This window comes from Pleurodeles waltl, chromosome 3_1 (assembly GCF_031143425.1).
Source record: "Pleurodeles waltl isolate 20211129_DDA chromosome 3_1, aPleWal1.hap1.20221129, whole genome shotgun sequence".
Classification (NCBI taxonomy): domain Eukaryota; kingdom Metazoa; phylum Chordata; class Amphibia; order Caudata; family Salamandridae; genus Pleurodeles; species Pleurodeles waltl.
The window spans coordinates 359,519,663-359,537,296 of record NC_090440.1 but is presented as its reverse complement, the minus strand read 5'-3'; the positions used below and the strand labels follow the sequence as shown (position 1 = coordinate 359,537,296).

Sequence of the window (17,634 nt, the reverse complement as noted above, 5' to 3'; positions counted from 1 at the left end):
GGACTGCACAAGCCCCCTCTCTGAGCCTTTATAAGCCCTGAGGACCCTATCCCCTGGGACTGATTCTCATTAAAAGGGGAAGGGGGCACCTGCCCCCTACTGAGCCTTAATAGGCCCCATGGCACTGTATGTGATTTAAAAGGGAAGGGGGGCAGTATGCCCCCCAAACCTTCTTAGGCTCCAGGGACCCCATACCCCAGGGTCACAGGTGGTTCCCATGTGCCCACCCAGGGCACCCACAAACAACATTTTAGGGCTACAGGGGGTGCCCCAGGGCACCTGCGGCCCCAGCCTGCTCTCTGTGTGCTACAGGAGCCGGCATTTCTCCCATCCAGAGGGAGCAGCGGTACATATAAAACAAACTACTTTTCCCTACCCTTACAGACTTATCAAAAGTGACTCAAGTCTTACTATGTACTTATAAAACATAACTACACTATGTCATCCCTTAAAACCGAGAACACAGAGTAAATGTCGCTTAATGACATGGCTGCCTTTTAATTTTGTAAGGGCTTCCATTACCCAAACATATACTGTTTTGTCATGGCCATGTACACTGGTGGAACGCAAAATTACTATGGTATACAGCGGCACAGTATATCACTGTCTATTTACTTCAAAACTACTGAAAGTTTAGATCTACTACCAAAAATAACCCTTGCTACCCTATAATTTATATTTCTACTAAATGTAATTGAAATCTATTCAAACATTTTATTGCTACATCTGTTTACACAAATCTCTACAAAATTATGCTACACCACTCCACTGTATGAGACGCCACTAGTCTATAGCACCTCATTACACTCTACTCTACAACAGTCTAATCCACTCCAACTCTCCATGCCACTCCACTCTACACTACTCCACTCTACACTACTCCACTCTAAACCCCTCTACTCTAAGACACTGTAACACATGCCATTCTGACATGCCACTTTGTCAACCGTGCTCTTTCCTCGGGATCTGCTTGAAGATTGCTTATTTCACCTCCAGGCAGCTGTAGCTCAAAGACAGTTATAGCACTGAGTACAAGAGTGGCCAGGTGAGGGAAGGGTGTTAGGAAGGGAACTGCAGGGAGAGAGATCTGCAAAGGAAAAGTTAGTGACAAACATACATCACACACTGTACACAAGCTAGTTGTGTGTGATTTGGCATTGGTGTAATGTTATGGTCACTCAAGATTCAGTGTGTATTTGAATCTCAGGTATCTGAATCACTCTGATGTACTGATGAATGGATTGCCGAGTTGCACAATACCCAGGGATCTTGCATTAACATTCACTCACACATTCATGCATTAAGTAGCACCAGTTTTCTCTCTCTTGTGCCACCTTTGTTATCATATACATCTATGAAGGAAAAAGTAGCCCTCTGAGTTAAAGACACTCCGAGGGACTACTGCACAAATCACTAGAACACTCTCCTGGTTAAAAGCACTGGAGAATAATGGCACTTAATCACAGTATGCATGAAATCCCATGTTTTTGCCAATACATGTCAAACAATGTGTGTCCCTTAAGCCACTTAACTTCAGACCGAGAAAATGGCACGTGGACTAAATAGAGTTAGGATAATGTATGCCGAAACTAAATTTCATCCTGTGACCTTTAATTTGTGCTAAACGGGCTTACTGACGAAGATGAAGCCAGTCTTATAATTACATGTGGGCCTCAAGAAATGGTTCTGCTGAATTCTCCGAGGCTACTGCAGTAGGAACTGTGGGAAGATTCCCCTGGATCTTGCACTGCTACTACATCACCAAAAGAGACAGCCGGAACAGGGAGAAACCGGTTTCCAGAAAGTTCTTCAACAGTGAACATGTGTGCTTGGGCGGGGCCTCTTCTTATAGGCCCAAAACCACACCCAAGATGGCCACTGTCCCAGGGCTTATGGGATTTGAAGTCCATGTACAGAAAAAGATGCTATGAAGGAGAGAAGAGCATCATGGTTCAATAACAGCATTGTCATATACAATGTAGCCACCAGCGCGCTGTCCATGTTTTGGCAAGGGTCTTGTCACAAGGTAAACCCTGCGCATTGCGACTTCTGCCACATGGCAAGCTTAGGGGTATGTTCTTAGTGGAAGCAGTGAGTGGGGCGGGCCCTAAAATGCACACTGCCATGTTAACACTCTCTACTCTAGTATATAACATGCCACTCCACTCTATGCTACTCCACTTTACAACATGCCACTGTACTTAACAACATGCCACTCCACCTTATAACACGCCACTCCACTTGACAACACGCCACTCCACTTGACCACAGACATCGCTCTGACACTATGCCTCTCCACTTATGGCATGCCACACCATGCCACCCTGCCACACACCATTGTACAACACTCCATTCTACTCCCCTCTACTCTGAGACTGTACGACACACCACTCTGACATGCCACTCTATCATCCTGTAGAACATGCCACTGCACTCTACGTCATGCCATAATACTCTAATCCACTCTATGCCACTCTAATCCACTCTTTGGCACTCTGTCATACCATTCCATTCTGTGACACACCACTCCAACCTATGACATGCCACTCCACTCTACGACATGCCACTCCACTCTGACACTTCACTATATGACACTGCATGCCCCTCTACTCTAAAATATGCCTGTCCACTCTGACATGCTACTCCACTCTACTACACCTCACTCCACTCTACAACATGCCACTCCACTTTGACAGGACACTTCACTCAACACCACTACACTCTGACATTCAACACTCTATGCTCCTCCACTCTACAACACTCTATTCTATACCACTCTGACACACTACTCCACTCTACTCTACGTCCATCCACTATACCCTATGAAACTGTATGGCACAATATTTTATGCCATGACACTGTACATCAAAGCAATGTATGCCGTATCACTGATGCGCCACTCCACTCAACCTTATCCCACTGTATGCCACGCCACTCTATGCCCCCCACTATAAGAGACTGTACGACTCACCACTCTGACATGACACTCCACTGTACTGACATGCCACTTCAATTTACTGTAGGACATGCCACTCTACTGCATTACTCTATTCTATACCCCTGCACTCTGCACTACCCTCCTGTATGCAGCTGTAATCTATACTTATCTGTACTAATGCCACTCTATTCTACCCCACTTCACTTTACTTCACTCTGCCACTCATCCTTTCACCACTGTACCTACTCTACAGTACGCAACTCTACTGTGCTCCACTCCCAGCCACTGTACTCCACTACAATCTATTCCACTCTACTCCACTGTACTGTACTTCACTCTATGCCACTGCACTTTATGGCACTTTACTCTGCACCACTACACTCTACCGCACTCTCTTGTGCGCAGCTCTACTCTACCCTACTTCACTCTACACCACTCTGCTGTATACCCCTCTACTCTAACTCATGTCACTCTAGCCCACTTGACTCCTGCACTCTCATGTATGCCACTTTAGCCCATTTCACTCTACACCACTTCACTCAACCCGATGTCACTGTACCCCATGTCACTGTACCCTACTTCACTCTATGCCACTCTAGTCTACTTTCCACTGCTCTACTCTAGGCCACTGCACTCTGTACTGTACACCACTGTGCTCTACACTGCTGTACTCTATGCCAATGCTCTCTACTGCACTCTAGTCTGCACCTTTCTTCTCCCCTGCACTTTACCTCACTGCAGTATACGTCACTCTGCCCTACACCACTCTATTCTACACTAGTGCACTCTACCAACTGTACTCTACTTTGCACCACTCTGCTCCATGCCACACTATTGTGGCCACTCCAAGCCACTCTTCTCTACATCACTGTATGCCATGACATGCCACTCCGCAAGAAATTATCGACAAAGTAGCTCAGTAGTATTGAAACATGAAAAAAATACATATAAAAGAATTAATACACAAAAATCACAATATTGTATATTTAGAGACCAATGTTTCCAAACTTGTTACCCATGCACTGATTATCCCCATTAATATTATCACTTACAACGTGTTAAATCATAGCATTCCTAACAACATTTATGGCATCTTGTGAGAAAACAGGGCTGATTGCAGAGGCCCCATAACTTTTTGCCCCCATTTTCCTCTTTTTGCTGGTGTTTTCCTGACTTTGATGGTGCCCTGGGTACTGCTAACCAGTCCCAGGGCCTGTGCTCTGTGTAAAATGGATATGCAAATTAGGCTAATTATAATTGGCTAAGTTAACCTATCTATAAGTCCCTAGTATATGGTAGGGCATGTAGGTTTAGGGACCACAGCATAGGTGGTGCACACCTAGGTGCACTGCTGAGGTGCCCAGTGTCATTTTAAAGGCAGGCCTGCCTTGCTGGCTGCTTTTAAATTAAAATTATATGCAAATTCGACTTTGGAATTAAAGGTACTTCCAAAGTCTTAAACTACCTTATTTTTACATATAAGTCACCCCTAAGGTGTGCCCTATGTGCCCCTAGGGCTGGGTGCCATGTAACTATAAGCAGGGACTTTATAAAAATAGATTTATAAGCCCTGGTGAGGTAAAAACAGCCAAATTCGTTTTTCCCTCATTGAAGTAAATGGCCTTCATAGGCTAGAATGGGCAGACTTTATTTTAAATTTTAAAGTCTCCTTAAATGTTGCATACCAAGAATTTGGTATCAAATTAATTGTTGTAATAAATCCTACAACTTCCAGTTGTTGGATTTAATACAACTTGTTCAGGTAAAAAGTTTAGACTTTACCTAAAAAGTTGCCAATTTCAGTTCTGCATTGTTTTTGCTGCTGTGCTCTGATTGGCCAGCCTGCAGCAGCTTCTGCCAGGCTGCCTTGATGAGGTGTGAAGTGGCCAGGCTTCACACAAAGGAATGTGCTTGGGGGAGAGAATCTCCCCTCAGCAGATGGTGAAGCAGGAAGGGGGAGGGCGGCCAAACTGGTCTTCAAAGGCAGAGAAGGACATTTGAAGCACCCAGCAACACCCCCACATCCTGCAACCCCAGACAATTAGGTGCCCCCTTGATTAGATTAGGAGAGGGCAGGAGAGGGGTGTGTTTATGATTTTTAGCCACACCAGTGGGTGGGCTCAGCCAGATGTAACCTCCAAAAATCAGATTCATCCATGTTGGATTTTTAGAGACTGTTGCCTTCTGGGATGGATTGTTGCCACACTTCCCAGGAAGTGGTCATCACAGGGGGACGACCCTGTCCCTGATTGGAGAACTAGGACCCCCCCTGCTTTTCACCCAGGAGCAAGGATAAAACTGGCAGACCTGCACCCACACCTCAGATCCCCTCCAGAATTCAACAAGAAAGGAGCTAAAGAAGAAGAAGGACTGCCCTGCTGGACCCCTGGCCTGCACCTGGACCCTGCACTCAGAAGGACTGCACCAGCTGCACACTTGGGCTTCACCACAAGAAGGACTTTGCCTGGCTTCAACTGGTTCAAGGAGGGACTCCCTGTTTGCTACAGGTGAAAAATTGCTAAACCAGAGTCCCCTGCACCAACTCCTGAAGAAAGCGACCAGCTGACCACTGTCCAGTGGCCAAAAAGGAGTTTGCGCCAGGTGCATTCTGGGAGTTGAAGTCCGCACCCCCCAAGGACCATCACAGAACTTCTGGACCCTTGGGGTGAGCTGTGGACCCCAAAAGAACCTTAAAAGAACATCTGGGTGAAGCCCCAGAAGTTTGGAAAAGATTTGAGATTTTTTGGAAAAAAGCTCCAGAGAGGGACCGACCCGCCGCGGAAATTCTAGCCGGCTTGCCTCAACCGCGACCCGGCCTGACTTCGTGGTTCGTCCCGGTAAAGAAAAACATCCAAAAAAGAGACTAAGTCCGAACGTAAAAAGTTGACCGGGACCTCCCAGCCATCGTATCCGAGAAGGGCTCCATGGACGTCGGATCAAGATCCAGGTTTACCCCGGTCGAAGGATTTTCATCTCGAAAAAACAACTAAGTCCGAAGGTAAAAGTCTCCACCGAGGAAACCCACATCGCGTATCCGGACAAGGGCTCCAGGAGGTCGGATTCAACTGGCAGGTTCGTCCTGGTGAAGAAAAACTTCAAAATAAAGACTAAGTCAGAAGGTAACTTTTTAACCGAGGCCTCCCGCGACCTGTAGCCGAGCAGGGCTCCATCGCGGTCGGCCTGAAAGTTTGACTTTGCCCCGGTCGAGGTGCAACCAGATGACCCGATTGGCGCTTTTTGTTTCTAAGCGCTAGAAAAGTAATAATTCTTTGAAAATTCATATCTCCGGTTCCCCTGAACCGATTTTAATCGTTTTTGTGTCATTTTAAAGATAAAAATATAAACTATGTTTATAAATTGGTTTTGGATTTTTAAACTGTTTCCTGTGTTTTATTTAATTACTGTTTTGTGATATTTGAATGCTTTACACTTTGTCTCCTAAGTTAAGCCTTGACGCTCGTTGCCAAGCTACCAAGGGTTGAGCTGGGATTAATTTACTGAGACCTAACTGTACCTATGTGGAGGTTAGTGGCTTGTTGCTAGGTGTAGGTACCTACCTGCCCTACCAATAACCCATTTTCCAACACATCTCCAATGACATAATTTCTGAGAACACTGTGCATGGTAGCAAGCAGAGTTATAGTTCATTTAGTATGCCTAGCGAGTTCACAACACTGTGCATGGAGGTGCGTGAGCTATAGTAAGTTTTGGATGGTGTTCAAATTATAACGGCAAGTTATATTTATACATTCGGAATTTCCAATGTTTTTATAGTTTGTTTTGTATGCAAATAAATAGTTAACTTTCCCTAACTATAACTTATTTTTAAGCTTTGTTTTTTGTTGTGTGTGTGTTTATATATATATATATATATATATATATATATATATATGTGTATATATGTGTATATATATATACATATATGATGTGCAATGTTTGAACCATTTTGCTGTGTCGCCTTTTGTTATATTTGACAGTTTTCTGAAACTTAACATTATCTATGTTTGCAGTGATACAAACTTGAATGTAACATTATCTATTTTTGCAGTGAAACAAACTTGAAGGTACGTCAAGCGTTACCCATAACCGAAGAGCTTGGTTCAGATATCACACTGCTCGCACGATTTGACGGTAGGCGATGCCAACATTTATTCTGTGAAATAGACATTTGTGTTTCAAGAGTAGCCAATGAGATACGTGAGGCATTGCTAACGCCTTGTTTATTTCTTGAAACATCAGTAAACAAACTGCGTACTTGTGAGATTTTGGAAAAAAATGTATTTGTTGAAAAAATACTAGTTTTGTAGAAGGAGGGCACCACTTGTTAAGTCACACAGCAAAATTGCTGCTTTGGCTCCAGGAATGAAGCATGTTGAAACCAGGGGGGTAACTATCATGATGGAGCTTCCCTACAAAATGTTAAGAGGGTCCACTGAGTCTCCCACATCTCACAGTTATTCAGTAATTTTGGGTGGAATTGGGTACCTCTGAAGAGAGTAGGGGTCTCTGAAGGGTTTGGGGTGGGGGGGCAGGTGCTGCAGAGGACTGTTAGGCCCATGGTTGGAACAAATGTTTTGGAAATAAGTTAAAAACAACTACAAATCAGTGAGTCAATTTGTATACATTTGCAAGCAGCCCTTATTGAACTAGCTCTTTCTATTCACTGCTGCTTGACAGAATATTTTGTCTGCTATATTGATTTATGCCAGAATGTACTGTGCTTACATTTGCTAGGTAAAGCTTGGAGCTTACACCGCTAGCCAGTAACATTCTCTAGTTAAAGCCTTCTGCTTGTTCGATTTGCAAACCGTTTTGCTTTTGAAAATATGCACAATTACAATTTCAAACATTAAAACAGTAATTAAAAAAATACACAAACATGCACACACCCAAAAAATATTCGAATTACTAAAGATCATTACTTTATGTTGAAAAATATGCAAAAATCAAAACATTTGAATGGGAAGGTTGGCATTGTATCTCCGTGACTAACTTTTCAATGTTTAGTTTTATTTAGGAAACCTAAATCCTCAAGTCATTCTCTCCATTTCCCAAGCGATTTCTGTTTTTATTTTTTTGTAGGTATGTAAGATATGAGAAAACTTTTTCACATAAATATATGGTGGGGAAAGGAAGTAAAACCATAATCTCTCCATAGCGTCCCTGTCACGTGTAATTTATTTGCTTTATAGCACCTCTCATACCAGTGTAGGGTGTCAGAGCACTTTACAAGGGACTACAAAGTAGGATTCACATGCCATCCACATTGGTAGGCATTTTCCAAGAGCGCTTGGTCTGGGGAAGCACAAACTCAGAATTTGGAACACAGTGGTTAGGGTTGACTTTAACACTAAGAATGTTTTTCTATGCAAGCAAACCTTTTTTAGCAGCATGAGAAAAATGAAAGACTTAGTAAAAAAAAAATACTTTCTAATTTGTGCCATGCAGTTTGCAGTTCTTTGATGGCAGTTCATAGCTCACTGTGCTAGGTTGCGATTGTAGTTTATGAACTGCACAGAAACAAAATAATCTCTGTTACAAAATACCGTTCTTTGCATGATACTCGTTCTTTGCAACAGGCATATTAACCATCTGCAGTACCTTAGATAAGTCAAAACTGCCACTAGACAAAACTCCCATCTCTCTCCAGCAAGTACTTTAATCACTAGAGTTTGCTTGACGCTTTACCTTTTGCCCAAAAGCTGCTGGATGTAGAAGGAACTTTGCAGTGCTTTTTAAAATTGCTCCAGAAAAGAAATAATAAATTAAAACAAACATGCACATGTTTTTGTCAGAGGCCCGGACAGGAGAAGTACCTTCCTGCATGCTCAAGTCTGCAGAGCCCATATGAATGTGTCACGGACCCTTCGGGGGCCGCGCACCACAGGGTGGGAACCACTGCCATACAGCACTTACTTTCTTTTGTGTTGTGAAAAAGCTTTAATTAGAATTACTGATTGTATCTGTTTTCCTGTAAATTATTTATCATTTATACACATCTATATACCGAACTATTTAGTCAGAAGAGCACTGGTAACTTTTTTTTTTTTTACTCTATTTTCATTTTTAACATGGTCAACAGTCAGCCAATAGAGGTACAATATTTAAGTAGCATATAGCGAGCATCAAAAGCAGGGCATACGCATCCCAGTTCCCTTTATCACAAACCTTGTGCTTCCCCCTGTTTATTTCATAGATCATTACACCCCACCTCCAGAGGTTATCATTTTGTACCATGCTAGTCTGTGACTATTACTGTCTGCTGTCTATGCATTCTTTGATGAGAGCCCACATACACTTCACCTGACTCAACCAACCTCTGCATTATTCATGTCCTGCACTTCCTGTCCTTTGGTCGTATCCAACCGACTCGAGCTCGGTGCAGAGGAGTCCGTCTGCTCAGGTGTCACCCGATGCTGAAGCATCTCAGCCCATTACCAGTCTTCCTCTGCATGCTCATCCATCCTCATCTCTCTAATGTGCCGCTTCTTGGCCAATGCACATTCAGACATATCTCTGGTCCGTGCTGATAATGTGTGGCTAGCGGCAGACATCCACCTAATAGCAATCTATATCTTGCCTAATAATAGCCTGAGCTCCACAAATCTTTATTGTATCTTCTCATCGTTAGGGCATGAAATTGCCCCCAACAAACAATATTGTAAAGTGAGTTCTAGTTTCATGCCAGTCACTCGCTTCAATCATTGAACAAAGTCCGTCCAATATTGCATTGTCCCAGCACAACTCCAAATCATTTGTATGAACCATGCACACCTAGTACACTCTTCCAAGTGGGCCAGGTAAATCTTACATAACCATGTAGGTGATGGGTATTGTAGGTAATTTAGTTATTGATTGGGAGGGGTGATAACCATACTCGAGCCACAATGCTTGTCAGGGTGAGCCGCTAAAATCACTAAATTAACATATGCTTAGCCCTCTGGTAGCTTGGTACAAAAGCAGTCAGGATTAACTTACAGGCATTGGGTAAAGTATTTATGCAGTACACAAACAGTAACAAAGTGAGAACACAAAGCAAGAAACATCTCACACCAATTTAGAAAAACAGAGTACATTTTAATAAATGAAAAGATATGACAAAATCCAGTCAGTAGAACCAGAGATATGCAATTTCAAAATTTAATTTCGGTATAGTTCCTAGACACACAAATCACCACACACGGTCATCTGGTTGTGCTAGACTGGGGGAATGTCACAAGTTCGGGCCAATCGTGGTGGAGCTTGGGCCAGATACATGGACCAGGTCACTCTCACTGAAACAAGTTACCTCCTCAAAGTCCTGCACAAAGAGTCCAGTTTGCCTGGAGTATGATGTGAGGAGCAGGTAAAGCATTGCAGATGGTCATCACGTTATCGCAAATAGCAGGCCTGGTGTTGTCATTGTAGGGCATAAGATCAGTCGGGCATTGCACATGGCATTAATGGAGCTTTGCATTGGTGGAGAAGAAGTGTGGCACAATGGTTAGAGGGGCAGACCCTCAAGCAGAGATCTGGCTCAAGACCAGGGTTCAAGTCCCGCTTCGGCGGGTCTTGGGCTCAATTCCCTTGGACCAGATAATTCTCGCCTCAGTGCCTAATCTAATTAATGGGTCCCACTCTGCAACTCTGGGCAATAGCTTGCTTAATCTCCACAACGGCCCCAACAGCGCTTGGATGCCTGGCTTCACCCTGGGGGTGCCCAGGAGTGGGCACCTCACAGGGAAAAGCCAGGAGGGGTTCCATAGTGGTATGAGTACAGCGCCTTGAGTCCCTAACGGGTGAGTAGTGCGCTATACAGTACAAGTGCAAAGTTTTTTTTTTGCATTGTCCGTTACACTGGCTATTATTACTGTAGCCAAAAGGCAGATTTTGCATTGCTGGTTGTAGGTGGCAGATGGTTTAGAGTGAGGAGTTTAGTTCATAGGACTATATGTGTTAACGTCGTCATGGGCAGCAGAATCTCAGTGCAAACGGGTGTGTTCATGGTTGTGAAAGGTGCAGAACTTCCGTTTTTTTTCTCCTTTTCTTACGGATGCATTTTGATGCCAGCAAAGGGTCCAGGACCTGGAGAGGCACCTCTTATGGATCAGGGACTCACCTTAGAAAAGGCCAGAAGGACTCAAGCAGATCCAGTTGCAGGTACAGGCAGGCTCAGTTGCTGCAGGTCACCTGTGCAGTTGCAGGGAAGCATCTGGAGCTTGTTATGTCTCAGAACAGGAAGCCAACCAGCTGACCTTTGGTGGTCCTGGGTTCAAGGAGCAGCCCAAGGCCTCCTTCCTCAGTCAGCAGAGCGATCCTACCAGAAGCAGTACAGTCTTTCTTTTGAGTCTTGTACCGGTCCTGAAGTGATTTGATGAGTGCTTTAAGAGGTCTAATATGTATCCCTTGTTCCAGGCTTTGAAGTAGGGGTTTGAAGGGAATCCCTAAACTAACCCCACTTCTGGTTCTGGAAAGTTCCTTTCTTACATTGCCTAGGCTACAAGTAGTCTAGTGTAACAAAAAGTGTCAAGATCCTGTGTGTTTTTCCTGGAGGCAGCCCTTTGAAATGAAAGTGAGATAGGTAACAGTTCCACCACAACCATTGTCGCGTGGGCTCTCATTATCCTAAATGAGACTACTGGATTTCTAGGCAGCAGGATCGATAACGGTGTGGGGGACTGAGTCTGACCCACGTGTAAGGAACTCTGTCACCCTAAATCCGGTTGTTGCTCCGGCTAACTAGCAGTGCCTCATTTCTCCCACGGGGAAGAAATGATTGGGCAGCCGAGCGCATGACATCTTTTGAACGTCTCAGGGAAGTCGTGGTCACTCAGATCCAAACCAACTCTCTCATTCACAATATGGTCTCATATACAAATGACAAAGACAGTATACGTTTTATAGAATGTTTTAATAAAACGACTGTATTTTAGATATTAAGGCGTGAGCCGCAATAACCAGAACAATACAACATAGTAGGATTGATATAGTAACCAGGAGAGTAAAACATAAGAATAACGCTATCATAATTCCTAACCGTTTCTACTCTCCCTCTGCTTGTTCTATTTAGAGCACAGCATGTTAAGCTTCTAGCTTGCCTTTCTGTATCACTAGGGAGACGGACACACCCATACCTGAGCAAAGGCCTGTGATCTGGTTCAGCATCTGCAACGAGGCAGTCAGCGTCTAGTTGTGGTTCCCTGGTCGGAATCTCCCTCTTGCATGTATTGGGACAAGGAAGTGATTTTATAACTAACATGTCATCGTGATCACAAAATGTCCCTACGCAGGAATGGCAAGTCTAGACTCCTACCACGTCTATCGGCAATGTACCAGACTGTATCCTTGACTGAAGCACAGAGTGAATATGTTATGAAGAACTCCAGTGCTGAAGTAGGCAAAACAGTGTGATATGAATAAAAAACAACACCGTAGAACTGGCTATTCTGAAAAATAACAGTACGAAGCCTAATAAAAAGCATTTAGAATAAAGGGCACAGAGGCTCTAAGCTGTTAGCAAATGAATAAAATATATTTAGGGCAAAGTGCACAGAGGCATAAAGCCTGAAACTAATGCGCAAAATATACGTAAAACTGACCACACTACACCCTCCCCTTGTCGGTAGCAAGTGGTTCTAATAACAGAAAAAACATAACCTAAATTTAAACACAACATTTCGACAAGATGAGAAGACAACAAAGTCATGAATTTAGGAAACATGTGACGATAGAGCGAATTGCAATATAGTGTCAATTTAGTCGGAAAAAAAAAAAATCCAGTTGTCAAACAGAAGCAATAGAATGTAGAAGCTCCTCCACTTCGAGATATGTCAATATCGGAAGATCCACGCCACAAAGTACCATGGAGCAGGTGTGTTCCAAAGCCCCAAAACCATTCAGGGCGGCACCCCGTGTAGTGCCAAGGAAAGAGATAAAACCATCTTCCTCCAGGAAGGGAATCTCATAATCCGCTTCACGAAGCAAACGCAACCGTAGTGCACAAGTCTGGGAATGAGCCCTAATCGGGAACATCAACAGATCAAGATCAACCACTGGAGAGCGCTGCAGTGAGAGACAGAAAGCCAGTGCATGTTCAAACGAGCACCAAAGGCATCGAAACACGGGTTGTACACAATCCAAAACCGGTCGGAATGACAAAGACCAGTCACACTCCAAATGAGCCAGGAGTGTTGCTCCAAAACGCTGCATCATGCGTTCACGACACAGCTGCGCTGACGGGAGCAGCAATACAGGATCTCATTGCGAAAAAATAGTAACAATAGCAAAACTCCAGCCAATAAAGCCAAAGTAATTGGGAAACCCCCAAAAATGCTTCCGAAAATAGAGTGTATAGCCGAAGGTATCAAACCGAATATGGAAGAGAAGGTGTGAACGAAACCAACACCAACAGCTTTGAAAAAATGAGCAATACCAGCAGTGCTGGATGCATTAAATATACGTCCCACAAGTTCACCGAAGTGACTCGGAAAGTTAGTATTCAAAAGGGACTCTATCTCCGCCGATGACCTTGCCACTTGAAGTGCGTAGGTCTCGCTAGCAGATGTAAGGGCCACATGCTTTTGAAACAATAAAGCTTTCAGCCGACTCAACTTGTTGAAATCAACCTTGGAAGTAGCAATATGAGGCCAGATGTCCGCTACCTCCCTAAATTCAGTAGGGGGAAACAACACATTCCCGCAGCACGTAACTGCCTTGTTGACGACAACGACGTAAACTATTCCGGCACGCATGCCACAGCAGCGTTCGCTGTTAAGAACAATGTAACTGCCGTTAGAAAGCACCTGGAAAGTGTTTTTAATTACCGGGACTGGAACTCCCTTCAGATAACAAGCTAAGTTAGCAATCGAAGCATTACACGCTCCGTGCAAGGACAGCTGTTTACAAACCATGGAATGGCTAACAGAAGCTTCGCATTCGCTACCGCTAAGAAAAACTTCCCGCAAACCATTAACACATCTGTACTGAAAAGGAAGCTCCCACACCTCGTGTATGTAACTGTCACCCAATAGTTCATATCTACCCACCGGAATGTGCTTCAAACAAGAAGTAAATTGCAGAGTGGAGATAGGCAAATTAATAACCCCATGAATCAACCACTCAGCTGACGGAATCTCAGCCACCGTAAAAGGCAGTTTCTCCAATTTTTCAATATTTAACATAACATACGTCACTTCCTTCTTAGCCATCAATTGTTGTTGACGAGTTAAATTAAAGGAGATAAAGATCTCTCTGGCACGAATGTGCTGCCATGGAACGCGACCCGCCTTCAAGGTCTGAAGAGTCCAACCCAGCTGCATGATAGATCGTGTCTGACTCTGCCCATGAATCCCTCTCGGAACAAGCGGTGAAAAGGAAGGCATAATAACCTCCTCCCCAACCGGACAGTCGCGAACAAAGTCAGGTGGCCAATCTTGTTCAGCCAACAGGACATTATATGATTTCACCACATGGTCCCAAAAGATGGCGTGTACAATGCGGTCAATGCGGTCAATGTCCCCTTCTAATTGTAGAGTCACAAGATATACTTGATCAGGATCAGAGACTCGCATATCCGCCGTCTCGACTTGTATGAAGTCATCAGTTGCTTTCGCCTCCAGATGCTCTAGAAGACTCCGGCGAACTATTGTGACCTCTGCCGCGCTGTCTAACAGCGCCAACGCCCATGTCTTGTTCGTCAAGAGAACTCTCTTCTTGAGCGGCATGTCTAACTGAGACTGCTGCCACTTTCTTCTTTTTAAATTGCTGTTTTTGTTGCATCGGTTTCTCTTCCTGTTTAATAGAAACCTCCGCTGAGCGTTGTGAATCCTGTCTCGGTTTCACGTACTCCGTCCTCCGCTCTGACTGCCCACCTCTCTCACTTCTTTTCTCCGAGGAGTCCTGAAAGGAACGAGATTGGCGCGTATCAGTATATTGATATCTATCAGGCGTCTTCAAAGTATCCCTATTCCTGAGATTATACTTATTTTGTGGGGTCTCCGGTTGCGGAGACTGCCACCATCTTTCTTAGGTGTTTGCTGTTTCTTGTCCCAGCGCTTTTTCGCACCCTCAGGTTGCTGTTGCTTAGAATTATCCTTATTATTTTTACCCTGCAATTGTGGTTTCTGCGGTCGAGCCCCTAGGCTATCACGACCAATACTAGAATATGTTTCAGCTATTATTCTCGGAAGTTCCCGCTCCTGATTAATCTGCGGAACGTCCCGAAGACGCATTCGCACTGCTAGTGCTACAGCCTCCCCCTTGAGATTACTCAAAATAATAGAAGAAACCGCATCAAAATTACCCATCAATTGCATGCCTAAATCTAAGGCAGGGGCAGCCCAATATTCATCCTGAATTTGTTTAAGCACCTCCGGCAAATTAGCCAAAGTCGGTGTACCGTGTGCCGTAGTATAGAGTGCGGCAAACACCGTGCCCCAAGTATTACAAAGATCCACCGTAGGAACCATCCCATACGGCAAACACATCGTCAAAATTCTATGCTTATCCTGAGGTCCTGTAAGGGGAAATACTGCTTCCAGCGTATTAATTTTTTGCGCCAGCCAAAACGGAGTCTCCTCACGTTTAGCCGGTACTTTGCCCATCACTGAGTGCACAGTGGCCGGATTGATCCCCGGTACCACCGCATGTGGGTGTGCTGGAGCAGCACGCGCTGCATTAGTATTTAATGTCTGCATCACAAACTGAACTAATCGTCTGTATGTTGCAGTTAATTCCATATATAAACGACGCACTTCAGCCACTGCCACATTTGCCACTCCAGGATATGGTGTATATGTAACCAATAAAGGCCAGGTCGGACCATCATTACTTAACGGACCTAACCTTACTGGTGTCACTGAGTGTGGGAGGGCGCCATCAAGCCAATTATGGTGTTCTTGATAAGATAAAGGTATTTCTAAGTATGCATAAGCCCTGTATTGTCCAGGGACATTCGCAACAGTATATTCGTGAAAAGTATTTGTACCCCCATCAGCTGCTGGAAATACGACCCAAGAATAAAAAAGTTCAGTTCTATAGGCTGCATGGGCGTCCACCACAAAAGTGACCGGACCCCCCTGGACCGTCAGTCCATGTGCTATCAGATGACCCGTGAACGGAAATCGCATATTAAGCGGTATATTTACTACAACTGGATTCGCCATTAGTATTACAAAAAATAGCTCTAGGACAGAGAAGGCACACCAATATCGGGGTTTTTCCTTTCAAAGTTCAAGCTTGAATAACCAACCACTAAGTAATAGGATGTACCCAACCTGTGGAGGCGGAAACCCTCAGCCCCACGGACGTCTCCGTATACGGAACCGAGGAGTCAAAATATATACGAGACCGAGAGAGTCAGTCGGACCCAAACATTAGAGCCAGACCAAACGTTGGCGGCGCCATGTCGCGTGGGCTCTCATTATCCTAAATAAGACTACTGGATTTCTAGGCAGCAGGATCGATAACGGTGTGGGGGACTGAGTCTGACCCACGTGTAAGGAACTCTGTCACCCTAAATCCGGTTGTTGCTCCGGCTAACTAGCAGTGCCTCATTTCTCCCACGGGGAAGAAATGATTGGGCAGCCGAGCGCATGACATCTTTGGAACTTCTCAGGGAAGTTGTGGTCACTCAGATCCAAACCAACTCTCTCATTCACAATATGGTCTCATATACAAATGACAAAGACAGTATAAGTTTTATAGAATGTTTTAATAAAACGACTGTATTTTAGATATTAAGGCGTGAGCCGCAATAACCAGAACAATACAACATAGTAGGATTGATATAGTAACCAGGAGAGTAAAACATAAGAATAACGCTATCATAATTCCTAACCGTTTCTACTCTCCCTCTGCTTGTTCTATTTAGAGCACAGCATGTTAAGCTTCTAGCTTGCCTTTCTGTATCACTAGGGAGACGGACACACCCATACCTGAGCAAAGGCCTGTGATCTGGTTCAGCATCTGCAACGAGGCAGTCAGCGTCTAGTTGTGGTTCCCTGGTCGGAATCTCCCTCTTGCATGTATTGGGACAAGGAAGTGATTTTATAACTAACATGTCATCGTGATCACAAAATGTCCCTACGCAGGAATGGCAAGTCTAGACTCCTACCACGTCTATCGGCAATGTACCAGACTGTATCCTTGACTGAAGCACAGAGTGAATATGTTATGAAGAACTCCAGTGCTGAAGTAGGCAAAACAATGTGATATGAATAAAAAACAACACCGTAGAACTGGCTATTCTGAAAAATAACAGTACGAAGCCTAATAAAAAGCATTTAGAATAAAGGGCACAGAGGCTCTAAGCTGTTAGCAAATGAATAAAATATATTTAGGGCAAAGTGCACAGAGGCTTAAAGCCTGAAACTAATGCGCAAAATATACGTAAAACTGACCACACTACACCATCCTGGCAGTGTTGCTTGAATGCGGATTTACCTTACAGAAATGAAAGACGAGGCGTTTGGCAAAACAGGAACTGTTGGTTTAATTAAACCAGCAGCTGGGAGAGCGCAGTAGAGAGTTGAAATCTGTTGACTGTCTCTCGAAGGTACAGAGTTCTGAGTGCCCTTATAAACCATTCTTGAAAGGTTATAACATCTGATAAAGTCCTCAGCCAGTAGGTAGCATCCATATATCTGGCATGAAGAGCCGGTGGTCACTGTGTGTGTTGTGTGCTGATTGGCTGAGTATTCCTAACTTCATGTGGCATT

The 17,634-nt window shown here is 44.2% G+C and overlaps 1 protein-coding gene across 1 annotated transcript in view; it reads left to right on the top strand.

Annotated features, from left to right (window-relative positions):
• ATP8B4 (ATPase phospholipid transporting 8B4 (putative)) overlaps positions 1–17,634 on the top strand; it is a 2,552,767-nt gene that overhangs the window by 811,209 nt on the left and 1,723,924 nt on the right. The window contains exon 8 of the mRNA XM_069222521.1: positions 6,987–7,069. Within this exon, the coding sequence (XP_069078622.1) occupies positions 6,987–7,069 (83 nt within the window). The remainder of the gene's footprint in view (positions 1–6,986; positions 7,070–17,634) is intronic.